At 50.8% G+C, this 18,816-nt stretch overlaps 2 protein-coding genes across 2 annotated transcripts in view; one reads left to right on the top strand and one right to left on the bottom strand.

Annotated features, from left to right (window-relative positions):
- The window catches only part of SAP30L (SAP30 like), a 315,105-nt gene that overhangs the window by 46,738 nt on the left and 249,551 nt on the right, over positions 1 to 18,816 (top strand). The gene's annotated exons all lie outside the window — the stretch shown is intronic.
- HAND1 (heart and neural crest derivatives expressed 1) lies at positions 3,978 to 11,776 on the bottom strand. The gene is made up of 2 exons (XM_063121558.1): positions 11,126 to 11,776; positions 3,978 to 4,076 (listed from the first exon to the last, which is right to left on the bottom strand). Exons 1-2 carry the CDS (start codon positions 11,774 to 11,776, stop codon positions 3,978 to 3,980), a joined length of 750 nt encoding a protein of 249 aa, XP_062977628.1.

The following is an 18,816-nucleotide window of genomic DNA, read 5'->3' on the forward strand; positions in this document are numbered from 1 at the left end:
GGTGTCATTTGTATCCATGCAGCACCTGGTGAAATTCCCTCTTCATCCCAGCAGTTAAAGCTGCAGGAGCCATTTCCTCTTGACCAGATATTGCCTGTGAAATCCTACACCCAACCCACTGAAATCAATGGGGCTTAGGTTGTGAACCGCCCAGAGAGCTTCGGCTATTGGGCGGTATAAAAATGTAATAAATAAATAAATAAATAAATCATGACCAGCCTAACTCAACTGACTTCATTGGGTCTATTGTAAGCATGATTAAATCTGGATGCAACCCATTAATTCCATTGAGAAAGTTAAACATATTCCTAAATTTCTCCCACTAAAATCAGTTTGAAGTCCTGCTGATTTCAATGAGATATATTTAAGTATGTACTCCTTTCCCATTGAAGTCAATATGCCAACATGTTTAACTTCTGCTGAATCATGCCCCAATGTTTACATGACTGCAAGTTCTGTTTTCAATATAATGTACTTCCAAATAAAGGTGTTTAGGTTCAATGCAAACCCATCTTTAATCCATGTACTAATATTTAATGGTGTTGTGTATCAGGTTCTGTGTGCTGAGTGAGTGTGCCTGCCTGCCTGCCTGCCTGCCTACTGCTGAGAAAGAAGAAACACAGTTGAGTCTGCAGACTCTCAAGTAACTATAAACATTTTTCTCTGTAGTACTAAATCACATATGTTTAGGACACAGCACCTAGCAATATCAATAAACACAGTGAGTTCTCAATATAATGTATATTTAAATTAAATCTGTGTTATTTATATGTATGCATACATATGATTGACATCATATTTATTTGAATTTATACCCTGTGATATATCTCATAGGCCCAGGGTGGTTTACAGTAGTGTAAAAGATGTGTGTCAGTCACCTGGGGCAAAGGGTGGGCAGTAGGTAGATCTCTGGGTGATTTTTAGCAGATCAGCAAGGGTTTCCACTACAAAAAGTGTTTCATAGAGCAGCAACGAAATGACTTTCTCCACCTAAATTAGTCTACCATGTAGAAAGCTTGGAGTGACCAGGTGTGGACTATTGTGTGAAAGGACAGTGAGCTCAGTTCAGTTCAGAAAGTAAATGCCTGGGCTCAGAATGTGCTCAGAGGCACCCTTGCCCTTTAACTCTGAATAAAGGCCTTGTTCAGACAACGCGCTAAACCATGATGGTGAATGAAGCGTTTTGAGCTAAACATTATGGCTTAGCTTATTGTGTGAACCATGTCTTAGTGCATCGTGTGAACCATTCCTAACCATGGTGGCTACATAACCATGGTTTAAATATGCTCACTAACCACTCTCTGCAAAAGGGTTAGCGGCCTAACCAAGGCTTAGTGTGTTGTCTGAACAGGCCCTATGTCTTTTGCCACTGAGCTCTGATTCTTGGGGTTCTAGTGAAAAACAAAACAAAACATCGTAATCTAGTAAAATGTAATAATAAAAAAAGTAGCTGTGACAAGCCTGAAGTCTTTTCACCCCTGACACAGGGAGGAAATGGGTTGGCCCATCTTCCTAGACAGAAGTTTAAAAGTCTACTTCTTGAAATCAGTGGGGCTTAATAGTACTTAAACCTTGGCTAGTTCGTATCATTACTGCTTATTTTCCTGCCACTTGGATCTTACCAGGGCCTATTCTTGTACATGACAGAGTTCCTCTCTCTCTCTCTCTCTCTCTCTCTGACATTCCTCATAAACACAACAGGGAAACACGTCCAGTTCCAAATAGACGTTTTCACTCAGTTCCAACTTCACTAGACAACAATTCTGTCTGGATTTGGGGGAGGCGGCAGAGAGTGTGGGAGGATAAGGAAATGTAATGTTCATAAAGCTTTTCTTTATTATTAATTATTATTATTATTATTTAAATCCGCATAAATACTTGGCTTGGCAAACCTGTTCTCTTAGCAAGTGGTCATACAGATTTGAGGTAGAAAACCCGGTACAGGAAATGTATCAAATGCACCCATTTAGGTAGTTTAAATACATCAAAAAAAATAAAAATAAAAATAAAACCAAGGACATTAGGAGCCGAAAGGGGGGGGCAGAGAAATGGGTAGAGGAGAACCCAGATGTGTTGTTTATTTACATCAAAAACAAACAATAACACTAGGCACAATCCAGCCAAAGCAAAGCATGTTTATTGTGTCCCATTGACTTCAACGGGAGTGATTTAACCATGTGCTCAGTTCTCCAGTTAAAATCAATGGACGGTTAAAAAGTGCTTGACCGTAGCTGGATTGAGCTCACCCGAAGGAAGTGCAGGAACCAATCCGCCCAGAGGGTATGGGAAAGAAACGCATTCAAATCTCATGAACATCCAGCTGCTCGCTCCCTCGCAATCTCTCGAGTGCATTTTCAAACCCCACCGATCACGGGAGTCCCCCCCAGATCGATGACTGTGCATTTGAAAGCAGCAGGACCGAACTCCGAACCCACCTATTTCAAGTGGAGTCACTGCGGGTCTTGTCTGACGCCCAACGGGTTGGACTGGATTCGCTTGTAAGTCCCCCTGAAGTACCTTGGGAGTTGCACAAGCTGGCCCCAGTGAAATCCAAGGAACGGATCCAGCCCAAGTGAAGTGCTTCTAAATTCGACTGATTTTCCATGGAACAGAACCAAAGCACTTAATTCTCCGATTGAAACCAGTGGGAGAAAGTACCTAATTTTGAGAGAGCTCGTGTCTAAAGTGGGATTTACGGCTAAGGCTGCGATCCTATCTCTCCTTACCTGGAACTCAACCCCACTCAACTTCTGAGTAGACGTGTATAGGATGGCACTGCAAGCCTCTGCACCGCCCCGCCCCCAATCCTGGCTTGGAAATAAATAAGCCCAATCCTTTCAGTGGGGCTTCCTTTTGAGTAAACGTGGTTAGGATCACGGCTGCCAAAGGGTGCTACCTTTGAGTATCCTCACTCAAGGCAAGTGGATGGGGGCAGGGACGCTGTTGGTTTCAACAAAGAAAGGGGGAAAGGGTCATTTTTCAAACCGGCAGGCTTGGGCGTCCCTGGCCTGGGCAATTACGTGAAAAAGAGAGTGGGACTTTGCTCCCAAGCAGTAGAAGCCTAGAAGGTTGTGGGCGAAAATCTTTGGGTAAAATCCAGCACAAGTCCTACTTCGAGTAGACCCACTGAAATGAATGAGATTTCAGTTAATCATGACTAATGTGAATCCCCCACATTTCAATGGAATTACTCGAAGTAGGACTTAAATTGGATTTTACCCAAAGATTTCTGTGGAAGCAGATACACACACACACACACGCCTTGAAAGTCACCCCACACACACACTTTCCACATCATCTGTCCAGGATCGGATGTTTTGAGTTCCATTTGAACGATCCTCACTCAGTGTGCAGGACAAGTTTGTATTCGGGCCATACACACACACACACACTAAAGGTACCCTGGTTCCAGAACACATATATGAGAGAGAGAGAGGGAGATGAAGGGGAGGGAAATCCCACGGTTTTCCGAGGAGCTTTTGTCCTTCTTGCCGGCTTCCAAGGCAGCGAGCTATCCGGATTAGGCAAGTGTGTGTGTGTGTGTGTGTGTGTGTGTGTGTGTGTGTGTGTGTGTGTGTGTGTAAACACGTGTCAAGCCTTTTTGCGTCCAAGTCCTCTACTGCTTTGGCGGTCAAGGGATCAAGCGTGCTTGTTTGACGGGAAGAGAGTGGAGGGCTTCCCCCTTCTCTGTCGTAAGGCGTGTAAGATCCTCGCGTACAGACACCCCCACGGCTGCCTCCACATTGCACAGGTTCCCCATGGAGGCGGCGGCTGGCCGGGGGCTGCGACGGGGAGGCGGATCAGCAGACGACAAACGAACAGACGCGGACCAACATCTTCTCTTCTTGGGGGAAACGGGGATTATTGACTTTTTTTTTGCGGGGGGGGGGATCATGGAGAAGAAACCCCCCCCCCGCACGCGCGCCTCTGCCCCGCAAACATTTAGAGTTCGTGCTCTCCTCTTCCGACTCCGGGTTTCATTGATTTAATTCCAGCGCCCAGACCTGCTGAGGCCAACCAGTCCTGCCCTTAAGCCGTTTTTCTCCGTGGCCTAAAGAGTGAGAATAAACTTCGGGCTGCTGCAGAAAAGAAGAAAAGGAGGGGGGAGGGAGGAGAGAGAAGCAGGAGGGGAGGAATGATTAAAACTCAGTCCATCACTGACAGCGCAGTCCTAAACAAGTCTACTCAAAAGTAACCCCCCAAGTTACTCCCAGGTGAGTGGGAGTGAACGGCTTTGCAAAGGTTTTCCTTCCTTAGGGACAAAACAGGCCTTACTGGAAATGTGTCTGTAGCAGCTACACCACTTCTTGCACACACGTTTACTCTGGAGTAGGCGCAGGGACTCAATCCAGATTGGGGACCCAGCGTGTGGGAGGGGGACTATTAAAATCTGTATTGGTACCCACCCGCCCGCACCTATTCTACAGTAAAAATGAAGAGAAAACACAGCTGATAGGCACACATGTCAAGGTCTGTTTTGATCTTTACACTCACATCCCTACAAAGTCATACCATGTGTTATTGTTGGTTAGTTTATATGATATTTTAATAGTCATCATCAAGAGTGGGGGAGAACTCCCCACACAATAAAATACAAAAGGGAATATGAATTCAAACCAATTATAATGGAGAAAATGGGAAGAGATTTGCAGCGCAATTCTGTGCATGTCTACTCAGAAGTAAGCCCATCGCATTCCATGAGATTTGCCCCGCTGTAATTGTGTACAGGATTGCAGCCTTAAGCGCTAGCCGAACTCCCCGACTGTTATCTATGGGCCTTTCAAAGTGCATCACCTGGGCTGGATCGCGCCTAAGAACAATAAACACCGAAACTGGCATCCACCGCAGAAGAGCCCGGGAAGAAAGGCGCAAGGAAGGCGTTTGACTGGTGAGCTGTTCGGTGCGTGACGCCACTGTTTGTAAATCTCACACGGAAGGTTGTAAATAAGAACCCAGCGTTGTTCATCTGCTTATAAGTATTAGATGATTGGGCGGAAGGCAATAAATTTTTTGGCCTTTATTTGCAGCCCTTTTATAAATATCGAAGGCCGTGTTTTGGTAAAGACAAGCAAGCCCTCTACTAAATTACGCTCGTTATGAGCCTTTAATTGCCAAGGCGACTCCATTAAAAGCTTCGGCAACAGGCCTGAATAAATAATGCACGGTTTATACAGGCGCTTGAAAAATATAAACTCACAACTTCGCAGAAGTTAATTTGATTTATTTCCCCCCTCCTTTGGGATTATTTTTTAAGCAAGGCCATTTACTCTTATTTTAAAATCTGCCTTCTTCGCCCTTTATCAGAGTTAATGTGAGAAGTGATCCCAAGGTAAAGAAATAAACATGGAGGCATTCTTTAAACACACACGCGCGCGCACACTTTATTTTAATTTGTCCACTGATTAGCAGACTAAAGTATGGAGAGGCGGGGATGATTTCTGGGTGTGTGTGTGGACGCCATGGACCTTAAGGTGGAAGATGTTTTCTGTCTCAATAAATAAATAAATATAACAACTGACATGAATTGCAGATCGAATTTGGTTAGTTTTTGTCTCAACTCAAGAAGGTAACAGACCTTTAGATATAGTCTCTCAAAGAGATCTGCCAAACGCCATCTCTGAGAAAGGGAGAAGGGGCGCCTGGCCATTTACACAGTAATCACACCCAACTTTACTGTACTAAGAGGATCATAAAGCGGAGGGACGGCGACTATTTTCGACTCCCCCCCGTCAATCTGCTCTCCCCGTTCACATTTTTCAGCCCCAATAAATTCGTAGAAGGTGAATTGAAATGGACACTGTACACAGGTTATTGAAGGAGGGCATGTCAATCTATGTATATGTTTGTTTATTTTAAAAAAAATATATACATTGAAGACCCACTGAAGTTTAAAATGAGCTTCGCTCCAATTAGACGTAAAATGCAATCCTAGGCACATTTACCCACGAGTCAGCGTCAGTGCCAACGCGTTGCGGATCGAGCTCCGCCGAGTTATGCTCGTGGAAGCAACGCCTCGCCTAGTGAACAGGGGGCTGTTTGTTTCCTTGTGGGACTGTGCGAGGGAGGCGAGACTGGGGCGGATTGGGGACCGGGACGGCGACCAGAGAAGCGGAAATTCTTCGGTCCATATTTTGGAACTAGTACCCCCATGAATCTTCTCCTCTCTCTCTCTCTCTATGAGAGAGAAAGAACGAGAGCGAGCGAGAGAGCTGTATGGGTTGGAACCTGGAATAATCATGCTTATAGACGACTCATTGACGTCAATGGGCTTCATTGGGATTAATTTGTCAATGGGATTAATTTGTCCCATTGATTTCAACCGTTTACGGGAAGCATGGAGTCTGGATCCAACCTACACACAGAGAGAGAAACACACGCGCGCGCACACACACACACACACACACACACACACACACACACAGAGGCTGTCTGCAGTCTGGCTTCTCTCTGGTGTGTGGCGAGAATTTTGCGGGAAATCTGCAGGCAACAGCGCGGACGACGCAGGGTTTAAAGAAAAATCGTCCGGAAATCTGGCCTTGGAAAAGGAGAAGTCGCCTCCCCCAACCCACCTACCACCCCCGTAAATGACCTTGACCCCTGCGTGAATTTTGAAAAACCCACCGTGTTTAAGGAAACCGACAGTGGCAGGAGGCGTTCAGGAGGAAAGTTTGCTTTCCTCCAGTAAAGTTCTGGAAGACTGAGGCCTTACCTAGACCTAAGGTTTAACCCGGATCGTTCCAGGGTCGTCCCTGCCTGCTCCCTGGATCCCCTGTGAGTCATTTACGTGAACAGCCTCACACCCCCGTCTCCCGCACGCGGCTATGGACGGTTGTGTCGCCTTGTTGGACGCGAGAGCGAAATCGACACCCAAGAACCGAGGCGATCGCATGGGGAGCGGCGTCTGCGCCAAAGGGAGAGCGGCCTACGCAGATCGCCAGGCACAGACCTGGCCCCGAAAGTTGCAGGGGTTAAAATCCCCTCCACCCAGGAGTGGCGACACATTGGACTGGCTGCATTCCTTCTCCCTTCCGGCCGCGTGGGCCCCAATAACTCTGCCTGCGCTTCTTGTGGCCCGTTGCGTCAAAAGAAAGAGAAAGTGGGGAGGGGCGCCGCGGGGAGAAATGGACGCGGACGGTTTCCTTTCGGGCCCCCTTCCAACCAGGGCTGGGGCTTTTCTGCAGCCCGATCCGACGCCTGCTCCCTCGGAAGCCAAGCCGATGCCATGGAGCTCGATTGAAGCGCAGCACTGCCCGTGAAAAATAACGAAGGCCTCTCGGCAGCTCCTTGGAGAAAGGACGTTTCTTTTGCATCGCAGCAGTTTGGCATCCCTGGGGGATATCGAACAGCTCATCCGTTTCCGGGTGTAGGAAGATTACTGTGAAATCAGAAAGCCCGCATGCAGTTACCACTAGTATATGCATACCTCTGCATTTCTCCGGAATAATGTGGCAGGGAATAGAGATTAAAAGGGCGTGCTTAGAGGGTGACAGTTATGTACAGAACAGAACAGAACCTAACCTGCAACAAAATGTTGCACTTTGGCGTGATCCTGTTCAGGCTTCCAGCCAGCCATGCCCTCTTTCAGACATTCTGTTTCCTCCACGCCACTCAACAATCTGCTGGGTGTGGGTGTGTTTCCTCCTTTGAATTGTTTTCCCATAAAGGTCTCTTGTACTTCTGCAAGCCTCGGAGCTCTCCCCACCGGCTGATGCCTTCCTCTTCTATGTGGGTAGCGCCGTCTTGGCTACAAAACGATCCACACTGGGCGAATGAGTTCGCTATTGATATGTAGAGACTGAAATGGGGAAAGAATATCCGCTGGGCGTTCGCCACAATAGAGGAGGCCCTTCTAACGTCCCAGAAAGCCCGGGGCAAAAGAGTGTTTCTCACAGTAAGGCATGTTTATAAATAAACGCCCACCCTTCGCTGAACGGGGTTAATCGGAGCTAAAAGAAGCCACGTTTTGAAAGGCGAAGCCGGCTGCGGGCGATCTCAGCGCTAACTCCTTGCCCAGGCCGTCAAGCAGCGAGCATGGCCCTGCCCTGTCCTTCTCGGATCCGCGTCTGTTTCCCCGACCGTGACCCCGGAGAAATTTCTCGGGGGCGTAAAAGAAGGCGCTCGGGGCAGAAAGGAAGGGCCGGGGCGGCGCAACCCTAACCAACGTCCCAAGGCCGCCTGCCCCAATTCAGCCTCAGGCAGCGAATGTTCCCCGCAAGGGAGTAGTCCGCGTGAAGGAACGCGCGTCTTGCGCAAGGCGGAATCCGGCTCCGTTCCAAGAGAGGCGCCTTGAAAGCTCTGCTCTCCCCCGACGCCTCCTCGTCCATGCCGAGGAGCATTCAGGCCCGCAGAATAGATGGCTCAGGAAGGGCGCAAGGCTAAATGAAAGACGTTTACCCAGAAGTAACCCCGCTCCCCCCGCCCCCCAGTTCATACTTCCAAAGAGACATTCGGACTGAGGCCTCAGGCTGCAGCCCTAAACACGCTCCCCGAGGGACCGCGGACGGGTGGGAGGAACCCAGACTGGTGGCGAGGTTGGAAGGCTACAGGCGCAAGCAAGGAGACGGGAGAGACCTGACGGGGGTGGAAGAGTATTTTTCTGCGGGGCGGGAGCTTACTTTAGGTCGCAAAAATAATTCAGGTGCGGTCTTAAAACAGGGGACACAGGGAATTCCCCCCTTCCTTCCCTTGGGGCTTCCCCATTTCCTAGGGCGCCGGTTTGAATGAGCCTAATAAGAATGGGCAGGATCCAATGCTAGTCCTACACAGAGTCGACCCATTGGGCCTGGTCTGGCAACACAGTAAGCCATGGCTAGGCCGCTTACCCTTTAGCAGAAAATGTTTAAACAATGATTATGTAGCCTCCATGCCTAGGAATGCTTCACACCGCACCTCAAGTCAAGGTTCTCAGTACAGGCTAAGCCATAAGGTTTACCTCAAAATGCTTAATCCCCAGCCGATGCCTTTAAGATGTGTCGAAATACAATGGCCACGCTAGCTGGGGATCATGGGAGTTGTAGTGCCCTCCAAGCCATCTGGGGGGCATCCGGGCGGGGAAAGCTTATCTAGGGAAAGACTCGACCTTAGTTTCATGAAAATATCCCATGCAATGTATGTCCCCAGCAGCGCTCCGCAGCCACAAGAGGAAAACTCCGCGGAGCGTAAGGCCCAGGCGGGTGGGGGGGGGGGCGGGTGGAACGCAGTCTCCCTTGCTTGCTCTAACGGGGAAGGCCAGCCGGATCTCCCAAGACAAGGCAGCTATCCGAAAGAATTCGCGCCCACTGAGGAACGAGTGAATCTACTCCGAACTTCCATTGCGCCGAATGCCTCGGTTGCTGTGGTCGACTGGGACCCGATGAGGCCGCGCATTTGGGCCCCCTCTCACCGCGGAGTTTAATGGCGGTGATTTAGGAAGGGCTGGCCGCAAGGGGGGCGGGGTAGGAAACCCTGTGTGTGGGACAAGGGAACATCCGCAGCCCCTGAGGCATTTTAGGGTTGGCATGCGAACTTCTTCCACTGAAGGGCTATTTATTTATTTTTTACTCCCGCGGACCTCAAAAACGGGGCAGCGCTCAAGTCAGAATGCAGAAAGAGGCCTCGAGATTTAAAGAGGGGGGAGGGAGGGACTCTCCTCCCTCGACCCCCCACCCCAAACACAACACGGTTAATGTAACTTTGCCATCTTGGGGGCGCAATCCTATCCATGTTTAGACTATATATATATATATATATATATATATATATATATATATCCTACAATTCCCAGCATTCCCCGGCCAGCCATGCTGGGAATTATAGGGGAATGCTTGGGAGTTGTTGGGTTTTTTTCCTGCCTTGACATGCATAGGATTGTACCCTTAATCTCCATCTCAATCTATCAATCAATTAAGGAATCCCATACATATTTAATGGACGACCTTGATAAAGTCATCAAGGCTTTATGTCCAATTAAAATTCGTAGACTATCATCCTAAGCACATTCACGTCGAAGTTAGCTCACTGATGTCCTGTTCCAGTCCAGCATCATTAAAAATACCGCATCTGTGTGCGTCGCTCTTGACTTCAACGGGCTGTAAAGGCCAACATTAGTTCTACACGTGGGGCTGGATCCAAATTTAGGCAGAATCGACCCATCGTTGGGACTTCAGCTTGTAACGTTTCCATTAATTCAAATGGAATCTAAGTATTACCACTCTAAGTACGCCTAAATCTGGATCCAACCCATAACATGTCACTCCCAGCTGAATCGCCGGCTCGCCACTCTGTTGACCCTTACTTTCGAGTAATGCATAAGGCTGGATGGGGCATTGCGCTTTCTCACAGAAACCTCGAGGCATGCCTGTAAATCTTGTGGAGCCCCAGCGCCCGAGTTTAGATAAACTTTTCTCCGACACTGAACGGTTCTCACAGAGGTGGTAAACCAGTGTCTGGGCTGTACCAATTCAGACGGAAGAAGGAGGCTCCCAAGATTAAAGTTCCTTCATTCCCCAAAGATTCTGTCCAGTAGAACACCAAGGGTTGGATCCAGAAAGTCTTGCTTACAGTAGACCCACTGAAATCAACTGAACTGATTTCAATGGGTCTACTCGAAACACGACTAAATCGGAATCTAGCCCGATGTTGTCAAGGGACAGGCTTCGAGCTTAGGTCGATACCGAGTCAGGGGGCTGTTGTTGTCTTTAATGGGGGTGGGGTGTTGGCTGCAGTTTATGGAGTGCCGTTCAATCAAGGGAGCCTCAAACAATCAAGTAAGTGCTGCACCCCACTGTGGAAAGAGTGCCTCTAAACATGTGCCGAGTACCTGTCCTTCCCCTCTAGGGAACCACGACAATGCTATAGGTGCCTTGGGGTGAAAGGACGGCTGAGAAGCCAAGGTGCCACTGAACGGGCGCGGAGTTCCTTTCCCGAGGACCCACAACTCGCCCCCACTCCTGCTGCTTCCCATCCATCTTGGCGATCCCCCCTACACCCTGGGATGAGGGTGCGCAGCCTTCGCCCTCCTCTTATAGACGCGGAGGCCTCCGAGCGTGTGCAGAGCGCCTTCCCCAAGATACGCGGGCCCGAAGCCTCGCCCGGCCGTCCCCTCCCGGGGCCCCAGAGCACGCGCAGAGCGCCGCACCGCCCTTACCGGCTGCTGCTCGCGCTTCCGCTTGGCGTCGCGGGGCTCGGCCTTCTTGAGCTCGGCCTTGAAGCCCTCGGCGGCGGGGCCGTCCTTGGCCAGCACCTCCATGAGGTAGGCGATGTAGCTGGTGGCCAGGCGCAGCGTCTTGATCTTGGACAGCTTCGTGTCGGCCGGCACGTTGGGGATGCACTCGCGCAGCTCGGCGAAGGCGCTGTTCAGGCTCTCGGTGCGGCGGCGCTCCTTGCGCGGCGCTCCCGGCGCGGCCCCCGGGCCCGACGCAGGCGCCCCCCGGCGCCGCCCCGCCAGGCGCCCGCCCAGCTCCGACGGGCTGCCGCCGTACGACGAGGCGGGCGACGCCGACGAGCCCAGCCCGGCCGCCGCTGCCGCCGCTGCCGCCGCCGCCGCGCAGACCAGCTCGGGCGGAGGCGGCGGCGGCGGCGGCGGGGACAGGTCGGCCGCCGCGGCGCTGAGCAGCCAGCCCTGAGCGAAGGGCCGCTCGGCCGCCGGGAAGCAGCGCGCCGGGGGCGGCAGCGGATGCGGCGGATGCGGCGGCGGCGGCCCGAAGAGGAAGGGCTCGTGCAGCAGCGCGCCGTGCGGGTGGTGCGGGTGGTGGTGGTGCGGGTGGTGGTGGCCCTGGTAGCCCCCCACCACGTTCATGGCGGCGGCGGCGGCGCCCCCCGGCCCCGGCGCTACGAAGCCATGGGCGGCGAGCGGGCTCGGCCCCGAGGCGCGTCCACACACGCCCAGCGAGCTGCCTCCAGCGCTGCCGGCCCGCCTCGCTCTGCCTCTCGCCTCGGCCCTGCTCTGCCGCCAGCCCCTCCGACGGCCTTTATACAGCGGCGGGGCCTTTGATGTCGCGCCTCCGAGGGGAGGGGGGAGAGAGAGAGAGAGAGAGAGAGAGCGCAGGCGGCCGGCCCGGCGAGTGGCGGCGAGGCGCGCGCGCACGCACGCCGGCCAGCGGGCCGGCGGGGGGAGGCGGAGATCTGCCCTTGAGCCCGTCGCCTGGACCGGCCCACCCCACCTGGCCCTCCCAGAGGCGAGGCCAACCGCCGCCGCGGCCGGCCTACAGGCCCTGAACTGCGCCCCCACCCAGCCGGGCTCCTCCATAGCCCAGCCTAGACGGGAACAGCGCTGGGTCTACGCGCTAGTCTACGCGTCGGAGGTGCGCAGGCCCAGCGGAAGCGCAAGCAGGGTCTCTCGGAAGCGGTGAGTCCCATTGGGTTGAATGGGGCTTGCTCCCAACAGAGTTGGCCACAGGAGTCCAGCCTCAGGGCAGCGCTCCACACTGTGGCTAGGCGGCACTACTAGAACCCTGTGGATCCGCTTTTCCCCAACCTGTTTTGCACTTCCAACTCCCATCAGCCCCAGTTGTTGTGACCCAAAACATCTGGAGGGCAGAGAGGTTGCTGTGGATCGACTTTTGCCGTCGCACCTATTTTCTTGGAAGAAAGTCTCACGGGGATCCCGGAGGCTTCCTCCCGAGTAAGCGTACCTGTGGATCGCAGCTGAACCCACCCCGCCCCCCCTTGAACACAGAGCGACTTCCTTCCAGGAAACGCGCTTGGGATCGGGTGGCGGCCAGCGGGCCACTCTCCCATGCCAGCATCCTGTTCTGGTCCAGGTTTAACTTTACGCTGGGTTTAACGGGCTCGAGCACGGAGACACCTTCCCACTCCTATCTAGAAGTGTCTCCTTGGTGGGAGCCGAGCCCCAGTACTCTGAGCAACTGGCCTCGAAGGCATTTAGGGCCATCGCAAGCTGAAGTCCCTATCCGTATCCGGATTGATTAGAAGAACTGCAGTCCACAACTACGACCGGTCTTCGTATGCAGCCACCGCCGCCTCCACCACCGAGATGCACGCCGACTGGCAGCGCAGCGAATTCTAAGCCAGCGCTCAACGTTTGCTTTTCTGCACGGAAGGCTTTTAGGTCTTAACCACGAATGGATGGGCCTGGGACTGAAAGGCGAGAGCAGGCCTCTGAAATGCCAGCCTAGGCGCTGAGTTCAATGGGACTTCCTTCCTGTTGAGGATGCTTCTCAACGAGGCAAGTCCTATACAGGTCAATTCAAAAGTAAACCTCACTGGACTGGATCCAGAATTTATTTCACTTTGAGTACAACCACCGGAATCAACAGGACTTCAGTTAGTCATGACAACTGAAGTACCATTCTTTTCAATGAGTCTACTTTAAGTATGACTAATTCAGCTTCCAACCCACTGAGTTCCATAAGACTTTCTCCCAGGTAAGTGGGTTCATGATAGCAGCCTGAGGTTTCAGCTTTGCGGATATGTCAAAGTTTTACTTACACACACAATCATACCATATGGTATTGTTGGTTTGTCTTTGTGTGTTAGATTTTAATTTTGTGTTGGCTCTTTTATATACTGTTGTAAACCTCCTTGGAATCCATTTTCAGGAAGGGTCGTATATAAACATATTTTAAATAAACTAATTTAATGTAATATATCATCATCATCATCATCATCATCGAATTTAAAAGAAGTCTACCTGGGGGCGGGGCTCTCAGATCTTACTTTGCAAGCTCTTCAATTAATGGAAACCCGCATTTCCCACGTGTCTCTATTGCCTGAAGTTAAAGTGTTCAAATAAGCCACTCGGAAGTGATAGTTACCGGCGGAAAGATCGCTTATCGCAGCTTCCATTCTCAAGTGGGGCTTGCGCAGGAGCACTTCCCACCAGGGGTTGTACCCAATGTTAGTCCTATTTAGAGTAGACGCCTTGAAATTAATGGGACAAGTTAGACTAATATTGGATACAATCCTAGATTTGTACTCTGGTTGAAACAAACCCGGAGGTATCCATGGGGTTTGCTCCAAGTTTCGGGTTGCAGGCCAGGGCTTCATCCTTGAAATGAATAGGAGTAAACAAACTACGTTTTCGAAGAGATGGAAATCGGACACACATCAGCTAGGTCACATTCCTTCTCGTGATGTTCGACATTTGCTGGGATCCCTCCTCGCCTATCTTCCATCCGCACCTCTTTTCTTAAGTGAAAATAAAAATCTAAAACGTGGGAATATGTAAATCTACGTGTAATTAAATCACCCTCTGATGGCCTTCTAGGCCCCTTCTAACTCTACTATTCTATGATTCCTTCATTTCCGAGGGGATAATCTCGATACACACACACACTGGGCGCGAACCAGACTTCGTAGCATGCAATGAATGACAAAGCGAAGGCTCCACCGCTGAGCGGTGGCCCTGGGTTGATGGATTTGCTTCGCAGTTGTTGGGGGATCCACGTTTCTAGCCCGCCCCGCACTGCAGGGTGTAACAGATAAAAACAAACACGATCCAACCTAAGGCCAGGACTTTTTCAGTCCTGCCTCTGAGTCAAACGTGCTGAAAAATCTCTCCCTCCACCCCTTGAAATCAACAGGACTTAAAGCTACGATCCTGAACTGAGCCGGGGCATTCTCCCTGGGAAACGTGCGCAGACCTGCGCAAGTGTCTGACACTGGCTGGATCGTGTCCATAGATCACGATCGACTTCAGATCGCCAACTAGGAAGGGGAACTGGGATGTATGGACTGTTAGTTTGACTTAAGTTCCACTCATTTCAGTGGGTCTACTCTAAGTAAGACTAACATGGTTTGCAAACTCTTAAAAGCCTAGTGGTCTTGTTAAGCGGATAACATATTTTTAAAACAACACCAACACCAACAACTGTGTATGAGCTTGGGGAGCTGGACTAGGGAGTGGGGTGGGAGGAAGTTTCCTTAGGTCAATTTTTTATTCTTCACAGTCTGGCAAGGTGGAACAATGCATTGAAACCCGGTCCGCCTTTCTCTTGCGGGCAAGTTGAATTGCATTCGTGTGTGTCTTAATTCTCTCTTCATCTTAATTCTGTGTGTCTTAATTCTCTCTTCACGTGCCTACTCTTCCTCGAGGTTTCAGTAAGCAACACGGTGGCTTTGCATATCCCTGGTGATGTTTTCCATTAAAAAAAAAAAAAAAAGCCAAACAGCCAAACAGCCACACACACACACACACACACACACACCAAAGGGGGAGGGAGGTGGAGAGAAAAGAAAGAAAAAAACACGGACCAATGAAGGAAACAATCAAATGGAACCTAATCACTTCAGCCAGGGATGCCAGCATCGTTTGCATATGTAAGTTTATCTTCCCGCTTGGATTCTTTCTCCCACCCACCCCACCCCCTTTTGTTGGCTTGCCATGATTAAAAAAAAGGATAGGAAACAGTATGGAAACTGGGAAGCTCCTTTCTTTCTTTCTTTCTTTCTTTCTTTCTTTCTTTCTTTCTTTCTTTCTCTTGGCCAGCTAACAGCCTTCCAGACAGAGCCTGAGCTTCCACGGGAGAATGATGAGTAGCCATTGCAAAAGTTATGGCCGCCTCCAGTGAAAACAAGCCTCATTTCTAGAGGGCCAAGACGTTTGGATTCTGTTTCCATCAAGCGCCAGCCGGAAGGGGGGGGAGATATAAAAACAGTATAAAAGAATAAAGACATTAAAACATTTTATTTGTTTATTTTATTTATTTATTTATTTATTTATTACATTTCTATACTGCCCCATAGCCGAAGCTCTCTGGGCGGTTTACATGAGGGTGAGCAGAAGGCTGATCGGAATCTCCGGGTGATTTGCAGTTAGATCCGCAGGAATGTACGAGTCTCAGGTGTTTAACAAGAAGCAACAATCAAGTGACTTTAGGGCTGCTGATTTAAGAACGTTTGGGGTAACCACGTGTGGAAGGAGGACTGGGGGCTAAGTTCAGTTCTGGTACTGGAAACTAATTTCCTCGCTCACCATGTGCTTAGAGGCACCCTGATGAAGTAAGGGTTGTCCACTAAAGCAGAGGCGGCCTCTTCTTCTTCTTCTTCTTCTTCTTCTTCTTCTTCTTCTTCTTCTTCTTCTTCTTCTTCTTCTTCTTCTTCTTCTTCTTCTTCTTCTTCTTCCACCCCATAGCCGAAGCTCTCTGAGAGGTTGACAAAAGGTGTATGTATTTTAAACAGAAACAAGTCCTGCAGTTCTCAGCAGTCCCCAGCCAGCATAAAGATCCATAAATTTCTGCTCGAAATGTGTTAGTCTTTAAGGTACCTCAAGACTCTTGTTTTTGCTGCATCAGACTAACAGTTTTTCCTCTCTGGGGATTTAACCTTAAGGGCCTGCCCTTCCACCTGGCTCTGTCCGTCTGGGGGATGTCGGGGTTCTAGGAAACAAAGTAGAACCGGCCAAGCTGAAGCCTGAAGTCGTGTCTTGGAAGCCCACAGATCGGTCACCGCTTCGTGCTGCTATTTGCCTCCCCCTTGTGTATAAGAAGAGATGAATTGCTTCTACCCATGGAGGTTTCATTTACCCGTCCCTTGATTTGTCTAGAACCATTTGCACAAGCGAAGCTACGCCCCACCCCAACGGCCCCTTGGTTTGTAGTGAATTTCACAAACGACTGGTGCGTTGGGAAGCATTTCCTTTTGCCAGTGCTCAGCCTACAGTATCCTTGTGAGTTCTGGCCTACACACCTTTGATCCGCCTGTAAAGTTCCGCATCTGTGTGGCTGGTCTTCCACCGCCGCTGCCTCACCCCCCCCCCCCCCGCCCACAGTCTTCAGTCGTCTACCGATTAGCCCCCTCCCTCCTGCAATTCTCAATAGACAACCTGTATTTGGGAAAGAAATGCTGGCTCAGCCTTTCCCAACCTGGGATCCTCCAGATGTGTTGGTCTACAGTTCCCATCATCCTGAGCCAGGCCATGCTGAGTGCGAATAGACCTTGTAGTCCAACACACCTGGAGGCTGCCAGGTTTGGGGAAGGAGGCCATAAAGCCATTCCTTTAAGAAGAACTAGAGGCAATGTGAAGAGGTGGGGAAAGAGACAAGTATATCACATCAAACCAATTTCTTGAAAGAAACAGGGATGAGACGTCCCTTTTCCCAAACCGGAAGAAGTCGGTTTCTTCTGCCGTTCCTTTATCTACGTCCATGGATTTCCACCGCCCCGGACCGGAAGTGCTGGGAAGCCGGCAGCCAGATGGGCCGCGTGGGCAGCATTTCTACGAGCGACCTCAGCCGTTGCGTCGATCCGCGTGTTCCACGGCCAGCGCCCTAATCAGATCGAGTGCGTCGGTGAGCAGCAGGGTTGATCATCGATCAAGACGGGATCTCGAAAGATTCCTGCTTGCCCATTCATAAAATGATTGCCATGGTGGACCTCTGAAGGATCCACTGCCCTTACGGTCAGTGGATCCTTCAGAGCCGGACACTTCGGCGGGCTTTGGTTGAGTGAGAAGCGGGTGGGGAGGTCCTTGCTGGCAGCGCTCCATGAAGTCTGCAAAGGGACCTGGCAAGCTGCCGGGCCCATGTTGGCCAGCCAGGTGGTACCACAAGCCTTCCCTCCTTGCACCTGATATTGGAGTACAACTGGATGAGGTCTCCATCCAACATGGTGACCGTGGACACCTTTCTTGGCAACCGTCAGGGTCCTTGCCACTCCCGATCTTTACTTTATTTCTGAAGATGATGATAATTAATTATAACAACAACAACAACGGGAGGCTGGCAGGGCTGTCCTCCAGCACCATCTTTAATTAGGCTCATCTCTGCCTTGTGCTTCGATTTATGGGCAAGTTAGTTTACTACTACCTTCACCCATTTACTTTCCGGGCAATGAGTATTTTGTGATTACCATGCCTACCATGACAATCATTTTATGAATGGGCAAGCAGCCGCCCCCCATGGAAGCCATTTTGTGAGAGTGCCCAGGACATTCAAATTTCCAAATGCACCCATCCGCCCACCCAAAGGTCGGATTATATGCACTATAGCTAATAGGGAAAGGCTATCCTCGAAGCCCACTTTAGAGTCATCTAAAACGAGTGTTCTGTATCTCGTGGCAGTGAGTTCTGTTTCATAGTCCTGAAGAAGAAGGAGAACTCAGCTCAGCCATCCCCAACCCATCACCTTCCGGATGAGTTGGACTACAACTCCCCCTTTTCCCAGGTCCCGCTGTCTGGGGTGATGGGAGTTGTATTCCAACAGGGGTAAGGCTGACTTAGCTGAAACGCAACACCATCTTATGAAGCTATTTTCCAGGCCCAAGACGCAGCCTTGGAATTCTGCATGAAAGACAAGAGTGCCTCTGAACATGGGCGGTACTGAGCAGCTCCAAGCATGATGCCGCAGCAGCTATAGCTCCCGGCCCCAGTTACCCTGAGATCCCCCCAGGCAGACTCGGCTCTCCTGGTTCTCCTCCCTCCCTTAGCATTTTCGATTCCGGAGCACAAGGGAATCTCGGAAGCTTATGCCTGCAAAGAGACTAAAGTCCCAGTACCTACGGGGCTCCACCCGGCAGCCACCATTTCGCTCCTCCTCCTCCTTCCTCCTCCTCCTGCCAGAGGTCCCGGGGTCTTGCCCTACGCTACGCCAGCCTCTCCTTTCCACCAGGAAGTCCTGGAGCCAGCCAGAGACCTCCCGGCGCGTCCCTCCAGGCCAGCCATCCGTGGGGCCAGAAAGGCTGCAGACAGAAGAAGCATCTGCTCTAGTTCAGGCTGCGCAGACCAATGTGGTCGATTTTTTGTCCTAGAAGCCGAGATCCATCCAACCAGAGCCTGGTGCAAAAGACAGAGCCTTGGAATCTCGGAATTCTGAGCCCAAGGATGGGATTTGAGTACCAGACTGGAACAGAGCTCACTGCCCTTCCACATAACACCCCCTC

The sequence above is a fragment of the Elgaria multicarinata genome, chromosome 3, assembly GCF_023053635.1.
Source record: "Elgaria multicarinata webbii isolate HBS135686 ecotype San Diego chromosome 3, rElgMul1.1.pri, whole genome shotgun sequence".
Lineage (NCBI taxonomy): Eukaryota > Metazoa > Chordata > Lepidosauria > Squamata > Anguidae > Elgaria > Elgaria multicarinata.